We start from the raw sequence: 25,403 nt of genomic DNA on the forward strand, positions 1-25,403 counted from the left end.
GAGCAGTTTACAAAAATGCAAAAAATGTTACTACGATGATAAATGTTAAAATATGGAGGTAAATATGTCCGCTAATCAAATATAAATATGTAGCATGCGTATTCCGCAAATAGCCAACGCAACGTGATGAATGCGTTTACGGGCAAATCTGACACATTCAACATGGTGAACGGATTTACGTATCCCAAACAAAATCCTATTTTGGTCATTCGCGTCTGGTTAATTTTCCTCTGCAATGATTGGTTCAAAAGTGATTACGCTGCATTTCCCAATTGGTTATTATTGTCACATGACAAGACGTTTGATATTCACCCAATCACCGTACGTAAAAGTTCTTCAGCACAGCGAGATGTCAAGGAATGTCTGAGTGTAACCTTTGAACGTATTTTAGCTAATCTCCTCGGTATGGATCACCTCCTTGTCGGCAAAACTCCGCTGCTGATCCTCGCAGTGTTCGGATGGTGTTTCGGGGATGCGTTTGTTGCCGGAGAGGAGAGCAGCGAGTTCACTTTCCTTTTGCAAGCCGGGAAATCCGAATGTTTCTTCCAACGAGCAATACACAACGGTTCGATGGAAGTCGAATATCAGGTGACTATATGGTTATAATGCTCCCCTTTTAGATATCTCGTCGTAACTGGTTTGAGCTTGAAATTATCCACGCATATTTTAACAACTGCAGAGATAGGCCAGCAATCAAGTGTGTGAAACATCACAGTTGCAGTCGAGTTTAATATTCGGGATAAAAGCAAAGGCAATTTCACTTCAAAAATGTATTATGTATCGTTGTTCGTCTATTTATTCCAGTGACGTATAACGAAAGTCGGATCAGTTACGCTTTCTTCTTTCAGGTGTCAGAGCAAACACTTGTGCTCTATATTTACTTTTCGTCTCATTCCGCTATCTATCTATCTATCTATCTATCTATCTATCTATCTATCTATCTATCTATCTATCTATCTATCTATCTGTCTGTCTGTCTGTCTGTCTGTCTGTCTGTCTGTCTGTCTGTCTGTCTGTTTTTTTTTTTTATCGTGGGCTTTGGTTCAATTATCAGGATGTGCCTAATGTTGTTTCTAAATTATACACATGCATTCTGATTTACAAATGATATACCTGCACGAGTGCAATGTTTGCCTCCGTGTCGGTGAGGAAACCTTTGTCTTTCATTTCCAGGTGATTGGAGGTGCTGGCATGGATGTGGATTTCACCATCCTTGATCCAGAGGACACCCCGATAGTTGCAGAGACTCGCCGCTCTGATGGAGTTCATGTGTTAGTGCGATGTCAAATCTCACCCAGACCCTCCATCTTGTTCCTGGATCCATTCATTTATTGCTGACCTGACCTCCTGTTTTTTGCTCTTTGCTCAGGGTGGAGCCCACAGTGGAGGGAGACTACCAAGTCTGCTTCGATAACAGCTTCAGCCACTTTTCGGAGAAGTTGGTGTTCTTCGAGCTGTATATCGAGGGGCAAGGCGGAGATGTTGGCGGTGATGAAGAATGGGCTATGTTAGAGCAGGTCGATGAAACCATGTTGCAGTACAAGTTGCGGGATATGAGGGTGAGCAGTTCACTTATTTTATAATGACAAGGCATGGGCCGATAACCAGTTTGACGATATAGCATGATTTTTAAAACCGCCCAAACCTGCCGGAACAGGTAAGTTGTCCCTTTGAGCCATCAGCCCAAACGGGAACCTCCAGAGGCAGCCTCATCTCATTGTGTATCTAATGTGAGTCCTCCGCTGCAGCATCCAATCACATTACTGCAGCTAACTACATTGAATAAAGAGGCTAACATGTTAACATATACTAGTTCAAATCACGTTGTGTTTATATAAGTCCCTCAAGGTAGAGGGGAGCAGTGAAGGAATCATTTTTGGGCCATTTCCTTCCACATCATTTTTCTTTTGGCCAAGGGCTGGCACACTGGTAGTGTGTTAACAAACGGTCGTACCAAGGTGAACTTTTTGACATGTTGTCACCATGGGTGAAAATTCATCTCCATATGTCTGCTTTCAATGCTTTCCCTTTGATATGAACGTCAAAGGATTGGACAAAATACTCCACAAGGCTTAAACTCAATCCTTTTTTGAATTATTGTTGTTCTGTAGATCTATACTTCTAGAATTTCAGTTCGAATTTGATGTGTTGAGCCAGAAAGAAATAATGTCGAGTTTTAATTGTTGAGCTCTGAGTTTTGCTAACTTGTGCGGTATCGTGTCTAATTCTTGGACATGTAACATCTAAGTTGTGTTACATCAAAAGGAAAGCATTAAATATTTGAAAATAATCTATTTTAGAGCTGTAAATCCAATACCGTGACACGTTGATATTAAAGCTTAAGGTTATAGGGAGTATGTGTAATTTTTCGCATGTGCCCGTGGGAGTTTTATGGGCATTACGGTAAATGCAGCAATACACACTCCTCCTCCGGCTGCCCATAGCTATAACAGACATGGCGACCTCCGGAGGAGTGCCACTCCCAATGTAATACTCATTTAATGATATCAGATCTACGATTATATTCAAAACAGGACCGTTGATCGTTAACACATTTTTTGGCAAGTTTTTGAAATGTATAATTTAATTCATTCATTTTTAATGTATTTAATGTCTATCTCCTTCCTCAGGAGTCCATGGACTTTGTACACAAACGTCTAGAGCGTAGTCGGCAGATGCAAACGGTGTTACGAGCTTTTGAGGCGCGGGACCGAAACCTTCTGGAGGACAACTTGTGGAGGGTCTCGTTTTGGTCGGGCGCCAGTGTGCTGGTGATGCTGTGCGTGGCCTTCACCCAGGTAAAACGCTGTTCATGACTACTCGCGGGGGATCGGATGGGCGGCGTTTACAAGATTGTCTGTCACCTCCCCTTATTCAGGTTTACACCGTGCGTAAACTGTTTGACGACAAACGGAGGGTGTACACATAGACGGAACTCTCTGGCGTGACAAGACGGGCCGGAACGGGACTCGCAATCCGCTACAAGGGTGGAGATATTTCATTATCCGTCAAAGGCAGCTGTCGGCACCGAGTGGTGTGGTTCACGTTGTCATGTACCAATCTGAGCAATAACAGTTGACAGTGAAGAACACTTTCCATGTTGGTGGCCTATTTGTTTTCTTTAGTGCCTTTTTAAAGTGAAATCATTCTACAAAGTGATGCAAAAATACATTTTAAAAGGTACTGCAGTATATTTTCTGAGTTTTGCTCTATGTTTTTTTTTTTGCCAAAGTTGAAAGGTCAGTGACTTGGAGAACCTCTAGGCCTTTTCAGTCTTCATGTGATAATGTGCAATAGTCTTGGAATTTGTTCTAAAAAAATTCTAAGACGGACTTCCAAAAATAATGAGGAACATCATCATAATGTGCTTTTGTGCTTAAAGCTTCTGCTTTGTCTTTTTTTTTTCAAATGTGTCCAGGTACTATCGAATTAAAAGTTAAAAGCAAGATGATTAAAGCATGATTTTAGGGTTTTTCAGTTCAGACATGTCTTCAGTATTTGAACTGAACAATAAAATGAGAATTACAAAAAAAGTGTGACTTTGTAAAGTTATGACAATTTCCTGTTTACAAATAAACTTTTATATTGTAACGGAGTGGCATGTTTGCCGTATGTGAGACGTGAGCAAAATTGTTTGAACAAGCATAAATATGCTATTTTAGGAGCTGTTTATGTTTTTGCATAAGGTATTGAATTTATTGAATTGAATCATAAATCATAATTATTGTTATATTTAACTTAGGGGCACAATACAAGATGGCCACTGGCAGTTTCACTTCTCATTATGGCGATATAATGGACATTTTTAAGTCATGTATATTTATGTTGCTCTGATGATGTGTCCTATCACAAATGACACTAAATTTGAAATAACACATTTATTTTTGTGATCATCCTCTATCGTGTGGGAAACACAAATTTCTGATGTGCAAGAGCTGAGTGGGCCATCCACCCTTGCTTGCTGACACAGTTGGCCATCACCTTTGATTGCTACGAGAGGAGGGTGGAGGACGTCTGTGGGAAGAGGCAGATTTTTTTTTTAATTCACCTTTCAAACACAATGGAGAAGCTAATACAATACAGAAAAACCAGTAAAACTCCTGTTGCATACCTTTAAGTACTTCCAGCTCTATGAATAGCCCCATGCTGCACTGTCTTTATTCTGTTGCTCCTAGCAACTATACTTACCATAGCAACACTTTAAAAAAATGAATTGAACCCTAGAGGCACAAATGTTTTCACCTGACTCTAATATACGTCAGATGTTACCTGAGCTGACCTGTTCATTACAGCATATATTACATTAGTGGCCATGCTAGCTATTAAACTGCGCACAAGACCAATTAGCATGCATAAGAAGGTGGTAAAACACCCAAGGAAAGGTATGGCTGCAAAGTGAAGCAAGAGCACATTATCATTTTTTTTTCAATGACACCACCATTTAATAAACATTCTGAAAAGCAGGCACTTTTACTCATAATGATAATTATGGCTTTTGATGCGATAATCATGATATAGAAATAAAATCAAGGCAGGATTAAAATTCACCATTGGTTGAGCACAAGTAAATGGGATATCATAAAACCAATAAAGCTCATGTCCTATGAATGTTGCTGAATTAGGTCATGGGAGTCAATTTGCAAAAAATATTAAGGGACATTGTACGATGACAAAAAATATAAATTTGTAGATTTAAAAACCATACAAAAAATGGTACTTACATCATGAGGTGCTTAGTGTGTAACATTTTTGACAGTACATTAGCATACAGAAATCTCTTGATGATTATCTTGAAAACAATTCTACCACAACAATGAATTCAACAATAAACAATATGTATAAAATGTAATGGTTCTTAAACCATATGACTCATAAGAATATTCCCTTTGCATAATGTCAAAATAGTGAAGGAAAAATTCGGCCTCATGAACCACTTGTGCTATGACTCCTTTAGATGGCTCTCTTAGTTTAGAAATAAAGGTTAACGCATGGGTCAAAATAAGCAATTTTGCATTGTTGTTTGCTGTTTAAATTTAGTATGTAAACACATGGACTCGCTAGACCGAGAATCAAGCGGCCGCCGACGTCCAAAATAGTTTTTGAGCGACAGTTCATTTGTGTTCAAGTGCCAGGTTTTGTTAGCCTTAATCAGTGATCCATATGGAACAATGGGCTGCTGTTTAGGTCGGAGGAGGCAGACTACTAGTAGTAGTCATATTAAGAGGCGAAACACCATAACTTAACATGCCAACAAGGCGCTAATTAAGACAACTTCAAAATAAACGCACACAATGACATGGACCTCAATGCATTAGCCTTATCAGGCTTTTGTTTTGTATTTTTTTTCCTTGGAGTGGTCATTTCGTTTCGACTAGCTTGACACCGGTAGCTGCTGACCTGAGGAGACGTAAGGCGCTTTCAAATGCAGTCGGACGTTTCAAACGCATACAAGATATCAGGCCATGCATTAAATTTAGGGATCGCCAACCTTTTTTTAAACCAAGAGCTTCTTTGGTACTGAGTAATACAAAGGGCTACCAGTTTATGTGAAGACCCTGATCATGTTATTGATTTCTCACAATAATTAAGAAAAAGCTGTCGTAAATACATAAATCAAGTATAATATGTAATGTATATGTCATATAAGCACAATCGTTAGTTAGAAAATCACAATGTTCTATCACTTGTAAACTATTTGCAGAACAGGTCTGCGGACTACTCACGTGATACTCGGGGGCTACCCAGTGCCTGCTGGCACCACGTTGGTGACCCCTGCATTAAGTATTAACTGTAATACTACTACTACTAATAATAATAAGATTTGTTAATAATGTTATATTATTGTTTGAAATAGAAACCGTTGCTTCAGGTCCCAGGGATAAAAATGCAAAAAAAAAAAAAAAAGTCAATGAACCCAATATTTCAAGTCCTGTAATTCCCTGAAAATCTATTCAATTTCAAATACGTTTTTAACCCAAGAGTGCCATCTAGTTGAGCATATACTGTGTATCATAAGTATAAGCATATATCAAAGTGCTTCATGAGGCTTCATTTCACTTGTCAAAACTCACTGTGCACGTTGTTCAAGAATCAACGACACAAAGTCAAAACGTACTGCACATCTCTGAACTGCAGATATTAATAAAAAACAACAAAAAAAACACTGGAAGTATAAAAGTGTAAACTAAATGAAATGTTTGCATATTTTGTGTGTGCTTCTAGTCAAGCAGAGAGGGTTCAGAAGGACGAATGATGGTGGGTCTGTTGGGGGCGGCCGGGGGTCTCCTGCTGCAGGAAGAAAGAAATGGGGTAGAACAAGGGAGGAGAGAAACATGCAAGGAAGAACGTCATCAGCTATTCATGCATCATGATTCCCAAAGCACAAGCACCGCCACCATCAACTTCCCCATTGCTTACACCATACAGTAAAAAATGAAAGAAAAAGCATGGCTTCTGTGTTTAAGTGGTACGATGTCGCACACTTTACGAAAATGTGCTATTGCTAGCAATGCAGCCGTTCATGCTGCTTACCTTGGAATGCCTGGGGGCAGCGCGGGAGGCACACGCGCCGGTCTGGACGGAATCATTGGAGCGTTTGGATCAAAACCGGACTGGGCTGGCATCGGACCGGGCCGAGTAGGTACTGGCGGAGCTCCGAATGCAGGAGAGGGGTTCAGCGGCGGGGCAGGACCAGGCGCGGGTCCTCTCACGACTGGGGGTCGGTTTGGAGGAGGCGCTGCTGCAGGGGCAGGACGAATTCCTGCAGGAGGACTGAAGTAGATGAACATTTTAGTATAGTTGGGTCATTTTTACCAAGGCGAAGGGAAGAGAGGAAATCATTTGGGGCTTTTGAATGAATTCAAAAACAGTCAATGCTCTTAGGTAAGGTAATGATCAAACTAATAAGTTCAAGAACATTTTCTATAATCCGTTTATTTTTTTTAATCTCCATGATAGTGAGACCTAAAATTCCTTTACACATTTGTTACCTGGACTCTTTGATCCAGGTGTCGTCTACCGGTGGAGGCACAGGGGTTGAAACAGTGGTCGTACTGATGTCACCGATAATGACCAGCGATTCCTTCAGAGCATGATACATTCTGAGCATCTCATCTCTTCTCTGAGCCTGCTCAGCAGACTCCTCCATCAGGCTGCTCTGGTCCCCAGCTGAATACAAGTAGGCCAGAAGTTCGGAGTGGATGAAGTCCTTTGCCTGGAGGTCAAATAACATAATATATATATATATATATATATATATATATATATATATATATATATATATATATATATATATATATATATATATATATCCCGTGTTTTTCGCAGTTAATGGCAGCAGGAGTCAATCACGTGTCTTGTAGGAGGGCCCGTGAACTGACTGAACTGCGGGCTAGTTTATCATAACATCTACAAAGAGACCCTGAAAAGCTCCATCGGTGCCGATAAAAAATGGGACACCTACGCTGTTAATCATGAGATGCATAATGGTCTTGGGCATGAGGTCTCTAATGGACTTGTTGACAATGCTGATGTAGGAGTCCACCAGGTTGCGGATGGTCTCCACCTGCCGTTCCAACTGCGGATCCATAGACACGGTGTCGCTTGGATTCATTGCATCTTCGTTTTCTGGCTGGAGGGCAAGAGAGAAACAAGCCAGGTTAAGAAAGACAATGGCTGTCCTTTCATTGATGGCGCATGCAGAGATGATGGTGTGTGTCCTAATTGTCATGCAGGCATAGGGTTTTCTATGCCAGTTTGGCAGCCCACTTTGCACATTGTTGGGCATTCTGGTGAAATGAAGGTGTACTCTTAAAGATATGCAGAGCAGAGTGACAATATAGGCAATTACTACTGAAATAAATAAAAAATGCTTTTTCACTGGTTTCAAAATGTAGTATGAATTCAAGATACCAAAACTGACAATTCAAAACAAAGACTAAAGCCTTATGTCCACCTGCACGTTGAACACTTTATTCTTGAACCCTTTATTCTTTTTGTCCAGTATAAAATGACCTTATAAATATGACAAATTCAAGCCTCTTGCATTGCCTCTCGCATGCATGCACATGCACGCACACACATGCCACCATTTGGTACATTAATCATTTTCCTTTAACTATAATCCTTTGAAGTGTCAAGTCAAAATTGAAATCAATATTACATTTCAATTACTCATCCAGTTTCACGGTTAGCTGTTATGACCCCGTGGGTCATTTGCTGTTTTGTGTTTGTGTTGTTCTGCTGTGTTTTCTCTCTTTTTGGTTTGTGTCTGTGCTTTGTTTTGAATGAGTGAATTAAGAACAGGTGGTGAAATTTAAACAGCACTCAGTCTCTCTCCAGCCATCCCACTGCCAGGAAACGGTAGCTTTCAGAAACCCTTCAGTCGTGTTAAACTCATCTGTGACTTGTGTATTTTGTAAATAGTTGTAAATAGTTGGAGCAGTCAGTAGGAGGGGGATGCCATTTTCTGTTAATCTTTTTTTTCTTGTTTTTCATTCGGTAGGTAGGTTAGCGAATTGTCATGTTTCCTTTTATTTTGGCTAGTAAGGTAGGATTAATTTATTAGGTTTTTGTTTTTTTATTTTGGCACATGTTCTCCCACTGAAGGAAATGAATAAAAAAATGCCTTTTTTGTTAACATTAGCACATTTACAGAATTCTAATAACGGCTCTGATTATTTGAAACAAGTGTGTCGGTTGAAAGGAAACATTGAAAACAGGCTGGATTGTGGCTCTCGAGGACTGGACTTGAAAAAAACATGAAAATTGTAAACCCAAGTCTTCTTTGTAAGCTGGTCCAAAGAGTCTAAACATCCCAAAACTGTGACCGTCTCAATACTTCACTATCTTCAAACATTACCTGTTTAAAATGTTATTACCTGGTCTTTCTCAGGGTATACACCAGCTCTGAGGAATGAGGCTTTCCAGCTGTCGACATCCTCCTGAGTGTCACACGCCAGCTCGATCTGCCGCAGGTCTTTGTACACATTTCTGTGCAGCACACCCAGAAACATGCATAACAATGACAGGGCAGTCATAGATGTTCAAAAGCTCTAAAAGTGCAAATGATAGCAGCACTGCACTCACCTCTGCTCTGTGTTGAATATGGCAAAGACGTGTTTGCTGGACATGAATCCCTTCTCTACGTCTCTTAGCTTCAGGTTGTCAAGAGGCAGCATGTACTTCTTCTCTTTCTCCTGATAAAAACACATCAGCATCATCACTTTGCTGTGAAAAATGTAATAAATAAATGCACTCAGAATGCACTTCGATTCAGCAATAACTCTGCATTGTGATTACTGTTCTTTTCTAATGACAAATTCTTGGCAAATTGATCCTTTTTGTAAATTATAGGGCAATAGTAATAAAGGAGATTGAAACAAACATTTGAAACCAGTTTCACAACCAAACTTTAATACCAGCATGACAGAAAGTATTGTGCTGTCTCGCATCCCTCATGCGTGAGTAACAGGACACAACAGGCACTGTCATCTCATAAATTTGTCTTCCGTGTATTTTGCCACACTTGTGTAGCTAAATCTTTTGACAGTTTCCATTAAAACCGAGTGTTGTTGTTTGCAAAAGCAGAATTTCTGACACAATACTTGTATTGGATGTCAACAGTGTCATGTACATCATATTCAGTGTATATTTTTGTTATCCTATCTCTCTCTCTCTCTCTCTCTCTATCCATCCCTCCATAAAGAGAAAAAAAAATCTTTTCTTACCTCCTCATCTTTGTACCAGGAAAGAGACTCTGCAGTGAGGACGAACCAATAGTCCTTGGAGCCTCCCTTCATGATGCTAATGTTGATTGTCAACCAGCCTCGACGGATAACCTGAGCACAAGACACCGACAATTTACACAAAACCAAAAGAAAATGTCAAAAGAATTACGAAAACACCCAACCCTGAGTATAAAGACCAATCCTGAGAAGTTCCCAAAACCAAACATTGAAGGTAAACCCCTACAACGGATACAAAATATGACCACACGTGCACGCTCATAATGTGAACTTCACACACTTGAAAGAGTCACCTTCAATTCATCCTCTCTGCCAGACTTCGGCATAAGGAGACAAAAGGTAAAAAGTGTGTGAGAAAAATCAGATGACATTTGTAGTACACTAGTGTGCGTAACTGGAGAGACACTTATTGCAACCAGTTTGTCTGAACGTTTCATTTTTGTGCACTTTGTATGAGATCATGATAAAAAAAATCTCAGGGTATTACTTTGCCTCTTAAACTGATCATTTCCATTTCTCAAGTCATCCATGATTGATGTCTTTCATTTCCCCCACTGTCACAAAGTACCACTAAAAACTCAAAGAGATAGTGAAAACCGATATTTACCCAGGAGAAATAGAAAAAAATAGATGGGAGAAGGAAGATAAGATACAAGAATCTCTCCCTTGACCATGAAATAGAGGACAATATGGGAGAATCAAAACAAAAGTACACAAGAGCAGAAACATTTGTTAATGGGGATTAACAGAAAACGGCTCTGACATGCACCCACACACAGAGCAAAATAAATAAATCACCATGGCTATGTAAAGCAATTACCTGGTTAGGCATGACTCTCTTCTTGGTTGCATTGGCAGCCGTCCTCTGCTGGGCACTGCAAGAGCAGGAGTTGTACTAAATTTACCAATGGATGACTGTATGTAAAATACAATGCACTTTCATTACGTGGGTCATTACATTGCAATTAAATGTTTCTTGGGTGAAACAAAATCGTTTGGTTCGTGCTGACTCAATTCATCTTTTATTTCAAAATTTATCATAAATGTGTAAACTTGCTGTGAAGCAGTGAATTGCTTAAATTGGGGTTTTAATTCACGTTAATCTAATTTTTAATATCTAGATTCATACTTTCTCTGCGGTGTATACATTTTTTTTATGCATCGAGCTTCTTGTGCTTGAGTTATTGGTTGTTGGAAAACAAAGGTCAATCATACCCTGGTGGACACTGATTGGCTACTGTTCTGGGTGAGAGGGCAGGTTCAGGAGCAGAAGGAAGACGTGAAAATGGAAGAGCATGTGAGAGTTGTCCAATGATGTTTAATGTTTAAAAATGCCCTGACTGCAACTTTGATAAAAGGAAGTGACATGTATACTTTGTGAGGAAGAGCTTGCTTAGCACAGAGCAGTTTACCACATAAATGCAAAGCACCCAGGTGTATCCACACCTACAACTAACTATAGCAGCAAAGACACTAATGTAGTGAGCCATAGCAAAGCTCTTTGCCAAACATAACTTGAAAGCACCCCGCTGTCAAGAATGTCTGCAACAGACAGGATGGACGATAGATATATATTTTTTACTGTTATTTTCTAATTATTTGGTGATCGACCAAAGAAAAGAGGGTCATTCCTCCAGATGGTTGAAACTAAAGGTTGTAGCCAGCATTTTCAAATTATCGCAATTACAACAGAGGGGAAATGTTTACAAGTGCATTTGGTCAAAAAAAATAATAATGAATGAAGCCACTTTTTTGTTGTTGTATATCAATTGTTTTAATCTGAAAAAATAATATACGATTTGTAAATTTGAAAAAACTTTGGTTGCGGGTTTTCTCCAGAAAGGTTTAGGTAGGAATAAAATGGGGTGAATTATATTATTTAATTATACATCCTAATTATTAATCTCTAATTTTCTGTAATTTATTGACAGCACTAGTTTTGAATTAATTAAAACTGTTGATCAAAACTTAAATGGATTTATATCGACAAAATAATCAAAATAGTAATCGATTACAAGAACAATGTTAGTTGCAGCCTTATTCATCACTATTAAATATTATATTTAATATAATATTTATTCATAAAAGTATAAAAACACAGATTTGAAGCAGTAAAAAAAAAACAGACATTTGTTACTCCTGTGTAACCAAAAATTATATCTCACTTGGCAAACCCAATGAAGTCCTCATGATTAGTGTTGATGTAGGATAGTTCGATGTCAATTAACAGGAGCACCTGATGGGCCAAACATGACAAAGAATCGCTAAAAATGTAATTGCAAAAATTCTGATACACTTATACAAGCACACACTTATACTGTATATGCACTCAAACACACACACTGACCTGGTCTTTAGTCTTGCTGTCCCTCTCTCTGACATAAGTGGTGACGATTCGCTCAGTCTCTTCTCTAAGGCGAGGGTATGATCCAAGCTACAGAGAGCAAAAACAACAAACACTGCTGCAGGTACCGTAGTTAAAAAATAAAAATAAAAAAAAGTGTCAGGAGAGAAACACTAATACACACTCTCACAGACATTCAGTGTGCATTTTTAAGAAATGCCTGAAGCAAGAGTGAGTCATGCAAAGTGACGACTGTGGTACCTCCAAGTTCGATCACTTTCTCTTAAAAAATTTCAAAAAATTTTCCATTAGGCCCAAAAATAAGGGGACTTGTTTAATTTTCCTCCAAATTAACATTGAAAGAATTGTGTTGGAGCTTCGAGGTTTCACTGTCTTAAAGTAGCAGAATTTTAACCTGCACCAGAACTTGGGTGAGATCCTTGGAAAGGATGAGTGCAAAAAGTTGTAGTGAGGATTGAAGATGCTTTGAGGAACAGGAAATATAGTTTAGATCAAACCTCGCTGCTGACTTATTGTGTCTTGGGAAATTGGTTTAATCAGTGAGTGAGGGGTGGTTAAAAATCACTGCTCTTAGCACTGATGGTGTGAAGAGGGCTGGTCAAAGTCCAGGGTCAGAGGGGCTCTTAAATTTAAAGAGGGAATGAGATGGGTGCCGAGTGAAGCCTGGAATCATTAACAGCAGCAGACAGTCAGTTAGTTCTTTTCTCCCGCGCAATGTTCTATGCCGGATTGCCTTCCATCATCCTGTCACACCACCTCTCCGCATCTCCCGTTTACCTTTTCGGTGCACTTCCTGATCAGGGTGACAAGCTCGGTGACGACCAGATCAACACATTTCAGACAGGGGTCTTTCAGCTTAATGATCTGCTTTTTCACTATGGCTTCAAACGCCAAGTCAGGAGTGAACAGGCCTGTCCTGTGGTGATGCATCATGGGAGTCGGACAATTAATGGATGATGCGGTAGTGTAGCAATGTGTAGAGAGGTGGTAGAGAAGGGTGGCAGAGAAAGGAAAGCCCAAGTTTGAGGGGTAAATTGCGATGCCATTGAGGAAAACTGACAAACAGGGAAAGAAGGGAACATTTCAGTTAGTTTTGCTTCATGTTCTGGCTAATTAAACAAGCTGCAGGTTTAATCTGAAAAAAGAAAAGTGAGAGCACACCTTCAATCGCTGTTTATTTAATTAATCAAGGTAGCTCACTCAGTTGCCACTGGATCTTTCTATTTAATATGGGTAGTATCATAAGAAAGAATGATTTCCATTCCTTACTTAAAATTGCATGTTGGTAACAGCTTTGTTATACGTGTGAAAACACTGCCATCCAATGGTCACAGTTAGCACATTAGTGTACAATTGGCTTATATTAGTTAAGCATTAGTCAAGGTTGTCAGCTACCCACCATAAAAATTGCATTTGATGAGAATTTTATTTTATATTTCTTTTCGTTAGTACTATTTTGAAAAACGAGAATTCTCGTCGATGACACCTAAAGAGTTAATAGGGCCGATGCTATGGACTTTTTAGGCCGATGAGGATTGTTGATTGATTGAAACCATTAAAATGAATAAAATAGCATTTGTTTCCTCCTAATGCATTTTAATAAGCGGCATTTATTTGAGGGTTTCTCTATTCATGGCCGGCCTGGTACTTGTTCCTAGCTCATAGCAGGGGTCATCAGTCAAAAATCCTTTTCAGTTTACAGACAGCATAGCAGAATTAATGTCATCATTAACACATGCATGCTTAATTTAAGTTGCACTGTTTGTGACTTTAGGTTATGTGTAGAGCTGTCATTATTGGATATTTTTAGAAAGGACAATCGTATTGTTTATTTGATCGATTAATCAAATATTCTGACAAAATTGCAATTTTCATTTGTGTATCGCAAAAACGTTTTGTCCAATCATTGTTTATTAACCTATTACTTTATCGTCAGCATTTTTAAGTGAAAAAAAATAACATTAATGTGAAATGCATGACAACTGTCCATGAGCTTTACAGAGCATAACTGTAACTGTGTATAGTTTACAGCAGGAAATGCAATGCACTACCTGACACAAAACCACAAACTAAACTGACTCTGAAAAAAACAAGTGACAGGTGATTATAATCACCAAGAAGACAAAAACAAATTAAAACTGAATATGCACGGTCATAGATGATTAAATTGTACCCCACATGAAACCTTCTCGTTCATGATACCTAATAGATTTTCATACAGCTTTTTGCTGGTCTACATTAAGAAACATCTTAAGTGAGCATGATCCATGTGACAAATGACTATAAAACTAACACTTTAGATACTGTATATCCAGCCCAGATATAATAAAGGCAATTAGTGGTTCAACTTCACTTGACTCCTTCTCAATATGAACGTTTTTCAATTGAAAAACCACAAAAACCTGCAACTTGTTTTGTCACAAACCGGCACAGGAACATGTAGACCTGTTTCTGATCACACAGCTTCTCAGAGAAACCGCTGCGGTGAACCCAGTGCAAATTGGACTTTGCAAAAGCAAATCAATTTTAGCATTTTAAGGGAGACATATTATGATACCCGCCACCTCTCACCCAAACGCAAATTTAGCAGCTTAACCCCCATTACCGCAGAAGCAATGATAAGTACGCCTTTTGTTCAGATGATGATCAGGGCTGGAAGTAGGGGTGTCCTGACCCCAAACACAAACTAATCTAAAGAAACAAAAATACTTGAGTGTAATACTTGAGACCGAATTATTTATGAACCGTTATAATCCCAATCTTTCATAATATGTCACCTTTAATGCTAGTATAAAAATTAATCACAAAAAATGTGTATGTAGCAGCACAACAATCGGATCTGGGAAGAAAAAAAAAGGATGCTCCTGGCAGCATTGCAGTTGACCATGCTCTCCGCTGTACAAGCATGTCAGAGACCGTGCAGTGATACCTTATTAGTGCACTGCCTGACTGTGTTGATGAGCTCCTGGATGACCATGTCGATGCATTTTAGACACGGTTCTTTCAGCTTAATGATCTGCTTTTTCACTATGGCCTCAAACGCCATGTCTGGGGTGAACAGGCCTGTCCTGGAGGACATACAGATTGGACAGACATGGAGCAGGAAGACAGGAGGTGCACATGGGGAGGACGCTTAACTAGAAAATAAGCCAGAGTATTAAAGGGTGGATGTCAAAAGGAGGACAAACAAGGGAGGGAGCTAAGACACAAGCAAACAGAAGGAAGCAATGTGTTCATGCAAAATGTTTACAGGCTCTTCCAACTTGCCTGACTCCATGAATGTTTTTGATAGCGTAACTGATCTCTTTCCTCAGTTCCTTCTCATCAAACTCCATCTACGATACATGGAAGAGAAATCTTAAAAACGTCATAGATAGATGGAATGTTTTGCACATCCTTTCAAGCTCCATGCTTGCCATATGCCTAGCAACAAAAGAACAACGACAACATCAGCTTTGCTAGTAAACGCTGTATTGATAGTCACCTTCACCAGCTCAAAAGGAAAACGCTCATGAAAAATGCGGTTGATCTTTGCTCCTCCAGATAAATTGGATGTGTCCACCTGGTCCCCCGAGCCTTCGATGCACTTCTCAAAGTCCACGCCAAACTGCTGCACCATCCTGCATGTGAAGCAGTGGAGTCGTCTTTAAAAATATTAGCGCCGGTGTTATACGTGTGGGTGGGTGTATGTATGCACTGACTGAAGCAAAGCCTTGGTTTTGCGTGCAGGATCATCGGGACGAAAGTTTTTGTATTCTTCTACCTCTTTCTCCAGGGAGAGAAGCTGGCTTTGCAGCTTACTGCGTAACCCTGGTAGAGTGTCGCGGATGTGGTTGGTAAGTTGCTGGAGAGAGAGAGGGAAAAAAAAAACATGTGAATTGAAGTTTAATATTGTACAATGAGTGATAGTTATTCAAGCTGCACTAAAGAACTTTTAAGTTTTGTTGATTATGGCAGCACCATGTGGACAAAAGCAGTAGTATTTTGACATTTCCCATGAAATCTTACTAACCCAGGGTCTTGGTGCCTGCATACAGACTGAATTACTTTTTTGTTTCCAGTGGTGAATATTCAAAGGAAGAAGTGACACATGCTGTATAGCAGTCACCATATTAGTAGTTATTTGTGTAGCAGGGTACTCAGAAAATTTGTTCTCAAAGTTGTTTAGTGCCAGTAAAGGTGACACTCTTGGCATCCAACATTTCAGTATTTTTGGAATTTGAAACTTTTTAGTGGAATTGTAAATAGAATAAAGTCAACCACAGTTGGAAACAATTTTGCTATTTGTGGACAATTTGGAAGCCCTATTTGTATTCATCGCTTCCTCTTATTGGGAAAATTGTATTGATGTGGATACATACACTGCAATCTAGTGGCAAGATGTTGTCACTTCCCTGGTAATATAACTACTGGATCATGCATTGTGTGAAATGTAGTTTCTGTGCCATCGTGTTAACTGAAATTGTATGGATGGTTTGTATAAAGGTATCAAACAACTATGTCATTAATAGTTTATGTTTTTGTTAAGTAGATTTGTGACAGTGTGACAGTAATTACCCCGGCTGGGTTGATGCCTTACCTGATTCAGTGTCTTTTGCAGGTGTGGCGTGCCCATGCGCTCTGCAAAGTGTCTGTATGCAGGATGGGACAAGAAGAACTTGCGCTCAGCAGCCAAAGCTGCACGAATATCTTTCTTCCCATCAATGTCCTTCTGACTGCGGTTCACCACCCCTATGTAACCTGTAGAGAATAAACATAGCACATTCTATTGTTGTGATGTCAAACCACGAATGAACTTGATGGGAATGACAGGGAAGGAGCAAACACTAACTCTCTGAATCCCTGATTGAAACAGCTTCTCTAAAGGCATCAATATTGAAAAAAATGACACTTTTACTCTGCTTAAAGTGTGTTTTTGTTGAGTGTGTTAAGTGTAAGTAGTCTCACCCCTGCGGAGAGGAAGTAGTTTGTTTTCCAGAATGTCTCGAGCATCAGTCCCCTCATCCATCAAGTCCAGCTTGGTAATCACTCCAATCGTCCGCAAACCTGAAGATAAAACCTGTCACTAGCCAATGTTGCGTCTAAGCTGTGCATGTGTGCAACTGTGCATCAATTATTTATTTATTTATTAACATCAAGCTTGATTTGTATTGGCAATTTGCATTTTCATATTTGCCTCATTCAAAGGGTTTTAAAAGTTTATTTGGCACATGTGGCTGGCGTGTGAAGAAAAATAAGAGAAAGTGGAGAAACTAGGAGCACTTCAGACTGAAATGTGAACCATATCATGTAATCATTGTCACTTGTACCAGGCCCTCCGTCGAAAACGTATATTTGGTTAATTTTACCTAGTCTTACATCCTAGACACAGCTTTTTACCAGTGATTTTAATGTTGATGCATCACCAACATTACTCCTGTGAAGGCCCTGTTTTTGATCATTATGACTACTGTTTAGTTGTGGCCTATTTATTACCATGATTACAAGTGCAGTATATGCTAATCATTATGCATGTAACCCTTATTGCTCTGGATAGGCCTATTTAAAAAATACATCAGAAATCACAGGTTCACTGGTTGTTCAAGGTTCAAAATGAATCCAAAATTGTTTTGATGTGCTTGGACACTCATCACGCGTGTTGTCCAGCATTTGTGGGGTGACGTCTTGTCATCTCACCAATTTCCTCAAAAACAACATTGGATATTAGTCCCCAGAGGCTGAGTTATGCTGACATCCCATTCACTAGCTCAGGGGTCACCAACGTGGTGCCCGTGGGCACCAGGTAGCCCCCAAAGATCACGTGAGTAGCCTGCAGTCCTGTTCTGCAAATTAACAGCTTACATGTGAGAGAACAAACGACAACAAACTTTATCCTACCCTGAGGATCGACCTCCTTGGCAATCTTGAGGGCATCGGAGTTGGCCAGGTCAGTATTTGCAGGAGTGACGGCCAAAATGAGGCAGCTCTCCTTGGTGATAAACTGGAGCAGCATTTCTCTGATTTGGTGTTCGATGTCGTGAGGCTGGTCCCCAACAGCCACTTTAGTCATTCCAGGCAGGTCGATCAAGGTCAAGTTTAACACTAAGAAGGATTGACAGAGCAGTAATTAAACTTGAAGCATGGCATGGAATCATATGTGTGTTGCATTTGTACGTGTGTGTTTTCCTCACCGTTAGGGGAGTAGACTCGAAGATTGATAGGGATGGGTGAAATGCCCTTGTTGGACCCGGTGAGCCGGTCAGTTTCTGCTTCAATCTCCTGACGAACTTCATCAAAGTCCACAAATTTGCGGCCTTTGCAGTGCAGGAACTCTGCATACTCTGCATAGAGAAAATATGAAAATGTGATGATGCGGGGATGCAATAGAATAATGTTGGGAGCACAGATCTGGCGGCCATATTAGTAGTTTTTTTTAATTTATTTTGGATCATTAAGTGATTAAGAGGAGGGCATTTTTTCATAAAATGTTTAGGAGTCAATCTATTTTTCTATTATGTATACCACTGTTTCTTAATATGTTTGTTGCTGGTTTTGGGCGAGAGGCAGTTAAACCCTTTAACACATTGCCAGTCAGTCAGTCAGTCAACAACTGGGCACATATTGACCTAACCCTGAGCTCTCAAATGAAGAGTGTCAAATTCTTTTTATTTATTTTCATTCAAATAATCACTATAAGAATACTAATTAGAACACTTCTAATAAAATAAAATAATAATCTTGCACATTTAAAGACTATTGAAACACTACCGTACTAATGAAGTATTCAGATTGTACCAAAACTCATCAGCATGTAAAAATGCCCCTCGTAGATAAAGAAGAAAGTTCACTGGTGCTTTGAAATATATACTTTTTAAAAATGTGGACATTTGGCCATCAATATATGCACAAGCTGGTAAAGCCTCCTAGACTTACACCCAAGGAACGTCGACCATACTACAAGTTGATAGCATCAAATTACTGGGTGTCATGGTTGACTCCTCTTTTTCATGGTCCAGTCACATTAATTCTATTGTCTTAAAAATTAGAAGAACAATCAGATTAGTTAGGAGATGCTGCTCGCCTGTTTTGCTACATCAAATTGTTCTAAGGCTTGTTTTGTGTCACCCCGATTATCACTTGGTTATTTGGCCGTCCGCAAATGTCGAGGAGCTAAGGAAACTCCAGGTACTGTAGTTCAAAACAGAGCTGTGAGATTGGTACTCCACTGCTCTATGAGAACTAATGTCATGCTGATGATAACAGTCTCTCCTGGCTGACAGTTCAGAAGAGGTTGTCTTTTGCCACGAGCTAATGGGGAACTTTATTGAAATAAAATCAAAATATAATAGGGTAGAGACAAATACATAGAGGTTGGGCACTCAATGAGCGTATATGCGGGAGATGTGACCCCCCAGCACCATTTTTCACTTGCCTGCTTTGTTGTTAACGAGTTGCAGGATAAGAGGACGGCGGGTGACGATACCAGATCCTCTGGGCAAGAAGTCTCTGCAGGGGAAACACCAGTAATGTTTAACAAAAAAAAATCATGACAAATCAAAAACAACAATATCTGATTGTGTTTCCTGAAAATGTTAGCTAAATAAAGAGGTGAAAGGATTAATCAACACATAACTGAAAAAAACAAACAAACAGGAAAACCCTACTGGAGAGACGTCGGTCTGAGAACACACTTGGATACCCCTGGATAAGCTAAAATAAGTGCAAGGGGAGAAAGAAGTCTGGGCTTTACTCATTTGGTAACTCACAATCTGAGTCCACTTAAAATGAAGAAATTGGATAAATGGAAAAGTTGGACTTGCAAGGGAATAATGTACATCTTTTTTGTTTCCCTTTGTGCACATACAGTAAAAGTCAGTTAGAATGGAAACTCCCGTTCAATAGAATTGTGATTACTTCCAGGTCAGTGGTGACACAGCACTTTCGGCAATGACAACGTGTCTGTCGTTATTAGAAACACACTGATTCAATACTCTCAGCAAAATACACAGTAAGTGTCCAAATTATCAATGCCAATGAAGCAATATTACCAAAGTAATAATTCAAATGTTGATGTAATGTCTTCTAAGTAACATACTATACATTTATTATTACGTTAATGAAGTCATGGGATAGTCGGATTTCCAGAGCGACCAGCCCCTATATACTGTAGCTGCCACTTAACTTTTGTGACCAGCTTTGGCAAATGGATCTGTATGTCCAGCGAATACATTTTTGTATAAATGACAAATTTAGTTCTCATGGACAAAATGCTTGATATTGACATTTCTCAAAACAAAACAAAACAATGGGTCTCTATTTTCATTCCCCAGTAGCCAAAATGGTAAAAGTGTACTTGAAGTGTGTAAAAATAAGAAATAAGTAGACGACGTGCATCATTGCTAGCACATTTTTAGCCGACTAGCTAACTAGGGCTTCTGGTAGAGCTGTCAACAAAAAAGCCATAGATCCTAGACTTTAACTACATTTATTTGTATAATGCACACAGCAACTAATAAAAGTAAAAAATACACCATAATGTTACCTTCCAGCACAAAGTAAAACAGAAGACTGACTTAGTATGTATGGCTGTGTTGTTTACCATGTTTTGGCATTCTGACACCTCGTTAAAGAGTACAAACATGCACTTTTTTTTCCACTAAAGAGCTTTTTCTTTTAACTTTTGAGCTTCACTTGGACAAATAAGTGTGATTTTTATCTTCAGGGTTAAGGTTATTTATTTATTTATTTTAAAAAAATCAGATGTTTTCAGAGTATTATGCATCTTACTAAATCTGAGATGGCTATTGAATCAAATTGACTCAAAACCGAATTCAATTGTGAAGTTCTTAACAATACACCCCAAAAAAACTACATTTAAATTAGGGCTGGAACTCACAATTATTTTAATAATCTATTAAGCAGTCAATTATTTTGCTGATCAATTGATGAATCAAATAAATAAAAAACATGATTTAATAGCAATCTCTTTATTTAGAAAAAATAAACAGACATTAGTTCAAAATGCTAGGTCAGAAAATGCACAAATATTAGAATTCAGTCAACTGGTTTGGTCGTAACACATCGTAAAGTTGGGAAAATCATCAACATTTTTGCTTAAGTAATTATTTTATTTTTTACTTTACTGTTGCCATTGAACATTTATTGTTTGCAACATGGTCAAGATCAATTACAAACTTGATTCCTTACAGATGAGCTATTGCTGCTTCAATCTGGACATACATCAAAAACTCACTATATCGGTCAAGTTAACTGTCTGATATCCACATACTGTATACACATACACACACACATAGATGACCGTTCACACCCACTATGCCTGTTGTCCAATGCTGACGGAGCAATCAGGAAGTTACACAACAATCCCATCCTCATTCCTCAGTACTTCCTATCACTTGTGAAAGCACCAAACTAAATTCTATGACTGTACATATATGAAAGTTGAATACATTTACATTAAATGAATGAAAGAGCTGCTAAAAAAGTAACAACTCCAATCATTTGCATGTAGAAATACTGAATGGGTAAAGTTCATGGGTAAATCAGTATGTTGTAATAATAATAATAGTAACAAGAGGACCTGAAAGACCTACTTCATAACATTTAAAGCATTAGAACAGTCAAAACACATTTAGTCGCAAAAAGCACAATGACACAGAAATTTATCCTAAATGCAGAAGATAACTTGGATTAACAGACTCATGCAGTGTGCGAAAGAAAACAACAAGATGCCTCAAGATACACAGTAAACCTGTCCAAATATGCAAAAAAAAATTACGCAAATACAATAACATCACTGAGGTCCACTGGTCAAAATGCTACCGGTACATTAGGGTACATGTTTAATTTGAAGTTGTGCTCAGCAGTATGTCATGGCGTAACAGCTTTACTAATCTTTCTACCACCAATGTTGTTTTGTTGTTCAACACCGTACAACGTTGTTCCAAAATCCCTCCCGTTCCATTTTAATAACAAACGTAATAATCCATCTTGATGACAAAGAAACACTGAAATAAGGCATCTGTTGTCAGTGTTTACTAGTAGATCAGGCTTCATTATTAAATCTAGCTGCTAGCTACCAGCGCTCAAGGGCTCCATATAGGCAAGAATTATAGACATTAATGACTCAACACACTTTGATGTTGACAATCTGATACAATTGCCGTTCCTACTGATCACATTTTAACAAACCATACTGCTAATCTATCTATCTATCTATCTATCTATCTATCTATCTATATATATATATATATATATATATATATATATATATATATATATATATATATATATATATATATATATATATATATATATATATATATATATATATATATATATATATATATATAAATTGGGTTTATTTACATTCCTTATTTCTAATTGATCTAAATAATTGCTACAATGGGGTCAGAGTTACTTGCAAACAGATTAGTTCCTTACAAGTGTTTGAGACCTAAAAAGTCACCAAAACTTTCAAACTAAACAAAGAATATGGACAGCTTCATGAATAGGCTCATTAACAGACATGATAATAGCGCAGGCCCCCTTTTGGAGAATCTGCAAGAGTGTGTCCTGTACACATGACAGTGCAGCTGGTGATATCACTGATGACCCCACACATCAGCGCATCAATGGCTCTACTGTCTCCCCCAGGAACTGCTTGGGACCCACGGACAAAAGGCAAAAGGAAGGCATGGCCACATAAGCCACATTCCCCATTTCAACACTGACAACTTCCTAAAACCTAAACACGTCAGATGTTCCTTTTCTGAGCTTGAGTGAACAATAATTGCTTGCAGAAAGACTGTGCGCCTGCATGACCAATGATGTTCAAACAGTTGCTTTCTTGTTATTTGTCTGAAGGGGACCTCATTAAGATTCCGTCAGTCTCGTTCAAAAAGCTCACAAATTCAGCAGTGCTGCCACCCTAAAAGACTCCAACCGGTTCTGCCCATTTATGCTCATAATCTATTTATGCAAAAACAAAACAACAACAAAAAAACAACATTGCAGGCCCCTGGTGTCAAACTCAAGCCAAGGAGCCAGATCTGGCTCACCAAATTGTTTTATGTAGCTTTGAACAGCTTTGCTGTGTGTATGTAATACTCCGTATATGTCAATAGGAGGGGACCACCTAATGAAAACGCAATTTTTACAGGGGAGCGAGAAAAGGTCAGAACTTACCGAGTAGTCGAACAGAGTGAAGCGCTATTGGTTCATTTTTCACGCTATTTTCCACGCAACTTCCAGTTTAAGAGCATAAAGTACAGAAGAGAACTGAATATTAGTTTGTTTTGTGTTCGGAAAAACTGAAGACATGTTGACCTCAGGTTTTCAGCACATTGCTTCTGTATGTTCAACCAACATTTTTTTTTGTTTGTTTTATTTGGTTTTTTTTTAAACCACATTTAAGATCAGACATTGACCTGGCCTATATAGTGCATGGCCAATAAAATATGCATTTACAGCCTTGAGGTAGGTATCTTAAGACTTAGTTAATGTTTCATAAAATTGCTGAAGCTGAAAAAATATCCTTTGTGTGCGTGTGATAACTTTGGATGCATTTGTTCAACCAAATGAAAGCTTGGGTGTTTGTCTCGTGTCGAATAAATTTCCTTGCGTAAAAAGCGTAATTGCTATTGGTGAATAGCTCATCATTCCAAAATGCAAAGAAACCACTGAGCTCGCCGAGTTGGCCACTTTTACACGAGACAAAAGTAGCGAACGATTGGTGAGCCGAAAATATTTTACTTCATAAATGTCACATTCACATTCAAAAGTTGATAGAAAGCGGAACAACCTGCCAACGAAATTCTCCAGAACCGAGCTCTTCCCTGCGCTCTGGCCGCCGACGACCGCTATTTGGGGCAGCTCCAAGTTGCAACTTTGACCGATGGAACTGAAAGCGTCCTGAAGCTTGTTGATGAGGGGAATGAGATCTTCCATCCCCCGGTTTCCCATGGTGGCACCCCGGTCCGTTCAGCTACCTCAAAGTGTTTGCAATGTCAAAAAAAAAAAAAAAAAAAAGGCCGACGGATCGCTGATCCAAAGTTCCAGATGGAATTGCCAGCTCAGCCAAATACTTGGTATTTATTTTTTTCCCATGTAAAAGGAAAATATAATAATTCCTGGAATCCTCGGGTTGTAATACAAATAGGAAGCAGGCTAAATAACGAATTACTGTAGCCACATTGACTAAAAACTTCTGTCATCATCCGGTCAGGCGACACACACCCAACCTCCACTAGGATTCTAAGCCCCGCCTTTTTTACTACTCTCCTCTCTCTTTGGTCGTCTGGACCGTCAGTCAAAAAATACACACATATCCCAAGATGCGTTTTAAAAGCAATATGTACAGTAAATTGATGAATACGTGACATCACACGATCATAAAAAGTTACATTTTATGCAAAAAATGCATACAGTGTCAGTGGCTGTTGCTCTGGAGAAGATGACGTTGACCAAGTGAGAGGAAAGACGTCAAGGAAGCTCACGTTTCAGCATTCGATCAAATTCATATTCTGCCGCCAGAGAGCGCAAAAAAGACATATTTTACTTCGGCTCTAGAAAATGGATGGACGGATAACATTTTACTTCATACTTCACAAAAAATTACCAGACATCACCAAACAAAAACATTACAAGTAAATCTCGTCTCAATTTAATCGACCCTTTGGCAAAATCTAGACTTGCTTTGTTGAACGCAAACGATTCTTATGTTCTATAAATCGCGATAAAAGGTTTACACACTAAAGTAGGCTATAGTAAATTTGTGAGGCCACCTTTTTTGAGACCACAATTAAGTAGTACTGTTTATTTTAATTTGAAGTAACGCTATCCTCATGAATGTAGCTTGCTTACACCCTGAAGGAATAATTATAAAACTTGAAAGCCATGCTTTTTTGTAACATTTTTTTCATTGGTGTTCTGTAAATTTTCATTTTTTGCCTTTACTTAATACATTTTGGATGATACAGAGCTCAACAACATTGCACTCATACTGTACACATTCTGTATTACAATGCACACGTGGAGTGTGTAGATCGATCCAGGTATTGACAGAATTGATACAAAAGTCTATATTGGTATTCTATCTTTATCATAGCATTATTATTGCTCCTTGATATGATTATTTTCATTAATGTATGTGTTTCATGGGTCTCTTGAGCAATATCTTTTTAGTGCATGTGAATGGGACACAATTGTCATCAGCTATAGCGCCAAGGACGTGTATTATCCTTCAGTATTGTTTAATATAGTTTTGAAGCACACTTTATTCCTGTTTACATATT

At 38.8% G+C, this 25,403-nt stretch overlaps 2 protein-coding genes across 7 annotated transcripts; one reads left to right on the plus strand and one right to left on the minus strand.

The window, feature by feature from the left end:
- The first annotated feature begins 323 nt into the window (after positions 1–323).
- On the plus strand, positions 324–3,595 carry tmed1b (transmembrane p24 trafficking protein 1b). The gene is made up of 5 exons (XM_088420407.1): positions 324–588; positions 1,174–1,271; positions 1,370–1,559; positions 2,631–2,798; positions 2,879–3,595. The coding sequence occupies exons 1-5, from the start codon at positions 406–408 to the stop codon at positions 2,927–2,929; spliced, it is 690 nt and encodes a 229-aa protein (XP_088276533.1). The 5' UTR covers positions 324–405; the 3' UTR covers positions 2,930–3,595.
- A 268-nt stretch (positions 3,596–3,863) lies between these two features.
- Positions 3,864–24,306, minus strand: LOC148421285 (dynamin-2). Of its 6 annotated transcripts, none has more exons than XM_088419298.1 (20): positions 23,912–24,306; positions 19,523–19,596; positions 18,282–18,431; positions 17,989–18,192; positions 17,059–17,157; positions 16,691–16,851; positions 15,813–15,955; positions 15,596–15,731; positions 15,379–15,446; positions 15,041–15,179; positions 12,094–12,180; positions 11,912–11,982; positions 10,567–10,621; positions 9,729–9,839; positions 9,088–9,197; positions 8,880–8,991; positions 7,463–7,630; positions 6,990–7,213; positions 6,532–6,771; positions 3,864–4,014 (listed from the first exon to the last, which is right to left on the minus strand). In XM_088419298.1, the coding sequence occupies exons 1-20, from the start codon at positions 24,070–24,072 to the stop codon at positions 3,978–3,980; spliced, it is 2,550 nt and encodes an 849-aa protein (XP_088275424.1). In that variant the 5' UTR covers positions 24,073–24,306; the 3' UTR covers positions 3,864–3,977. The 6 variants fall into 6 exon arrangements, with proteins under 6 accessions (XP_088275424.1, XP_088275423.1, XP_088275420.1 ...); XM_088419297.1 differs by lacking the exons at positions 3,864–4,014; positions 15,041–15,179 and adding exons at positions 4,025–6,285; positions 12,889–13,027; XM_088419294.1 differs by lacking the exons at positions 3,864–4,014; positions 15,041–15,179 and adding exons at positions 4,025–6,288; positions 12,889–13,027.
- Between the last annotated feature and the right edge of the window lie 1,097 nt (positions 24,307–25,403).

Source organism: Hippichthys cyanospilos, chromosome 7 (assembly GCF_059441005.1).
Source record: "Hippichthys cyanospilos isolate Australia breed blue-spotted pipefish chromosome 7, RoL_Hcya_1.0, whole genome shotgun sequence".
In the NCBI taxonomy this organism is placed as follows: Eukaryota; Metazoa; Chordata; class Actinopteri; order Syngnathiformes; family Syngnathidae; genus Hippichthys; species Hippichthys cyanospilos.

Bases quoted from the DNA above. Each gene is read 5' to 3' on its own strand.
- tmed1b (XM_088420407.1), top strand. From the start codon at position 406: ATGGATCACCTCCTTGTCGGCAAAACTCCGCTGCTGATCCTCGCAGTG. The intron at 589-1,173 runs GTGACTATATGG...TTTCATTTCCAG, and splicing joins CGATGGAAGTCGAATATCAG to GTGATTGGAGGTGCTGGCAT. The intron at 2,799-2,878 runs GTAAAACGCTGT...CCCCTTATTCAG, and splicing joins TGTGCGTGGCCTTCACCCAG to GTTTACACCGTGCGTAAACT.
- LOC148421285 (XM_088419294.1), bottom strand. From the start codon at position 24,072: ATGGGAAACCGGGGGATGGAAGATCTCATTCCCCTCATCAACAAGCTT. The intron at 15,956-16,690 runs GTAAGGCATCAA...CTCTCTCTCCAG, and splicing joins TGCAAAAGACACTGAATCAG to CAACTTACCAACCACATCCG. The intron at 15,447-15,595 runs GTGACTATCAAT...CATGTATCGTAG, and splicing joins TTCCTTTTGAGCTGGTGAAG to ATGGAGTTTGATGAGAAGGA.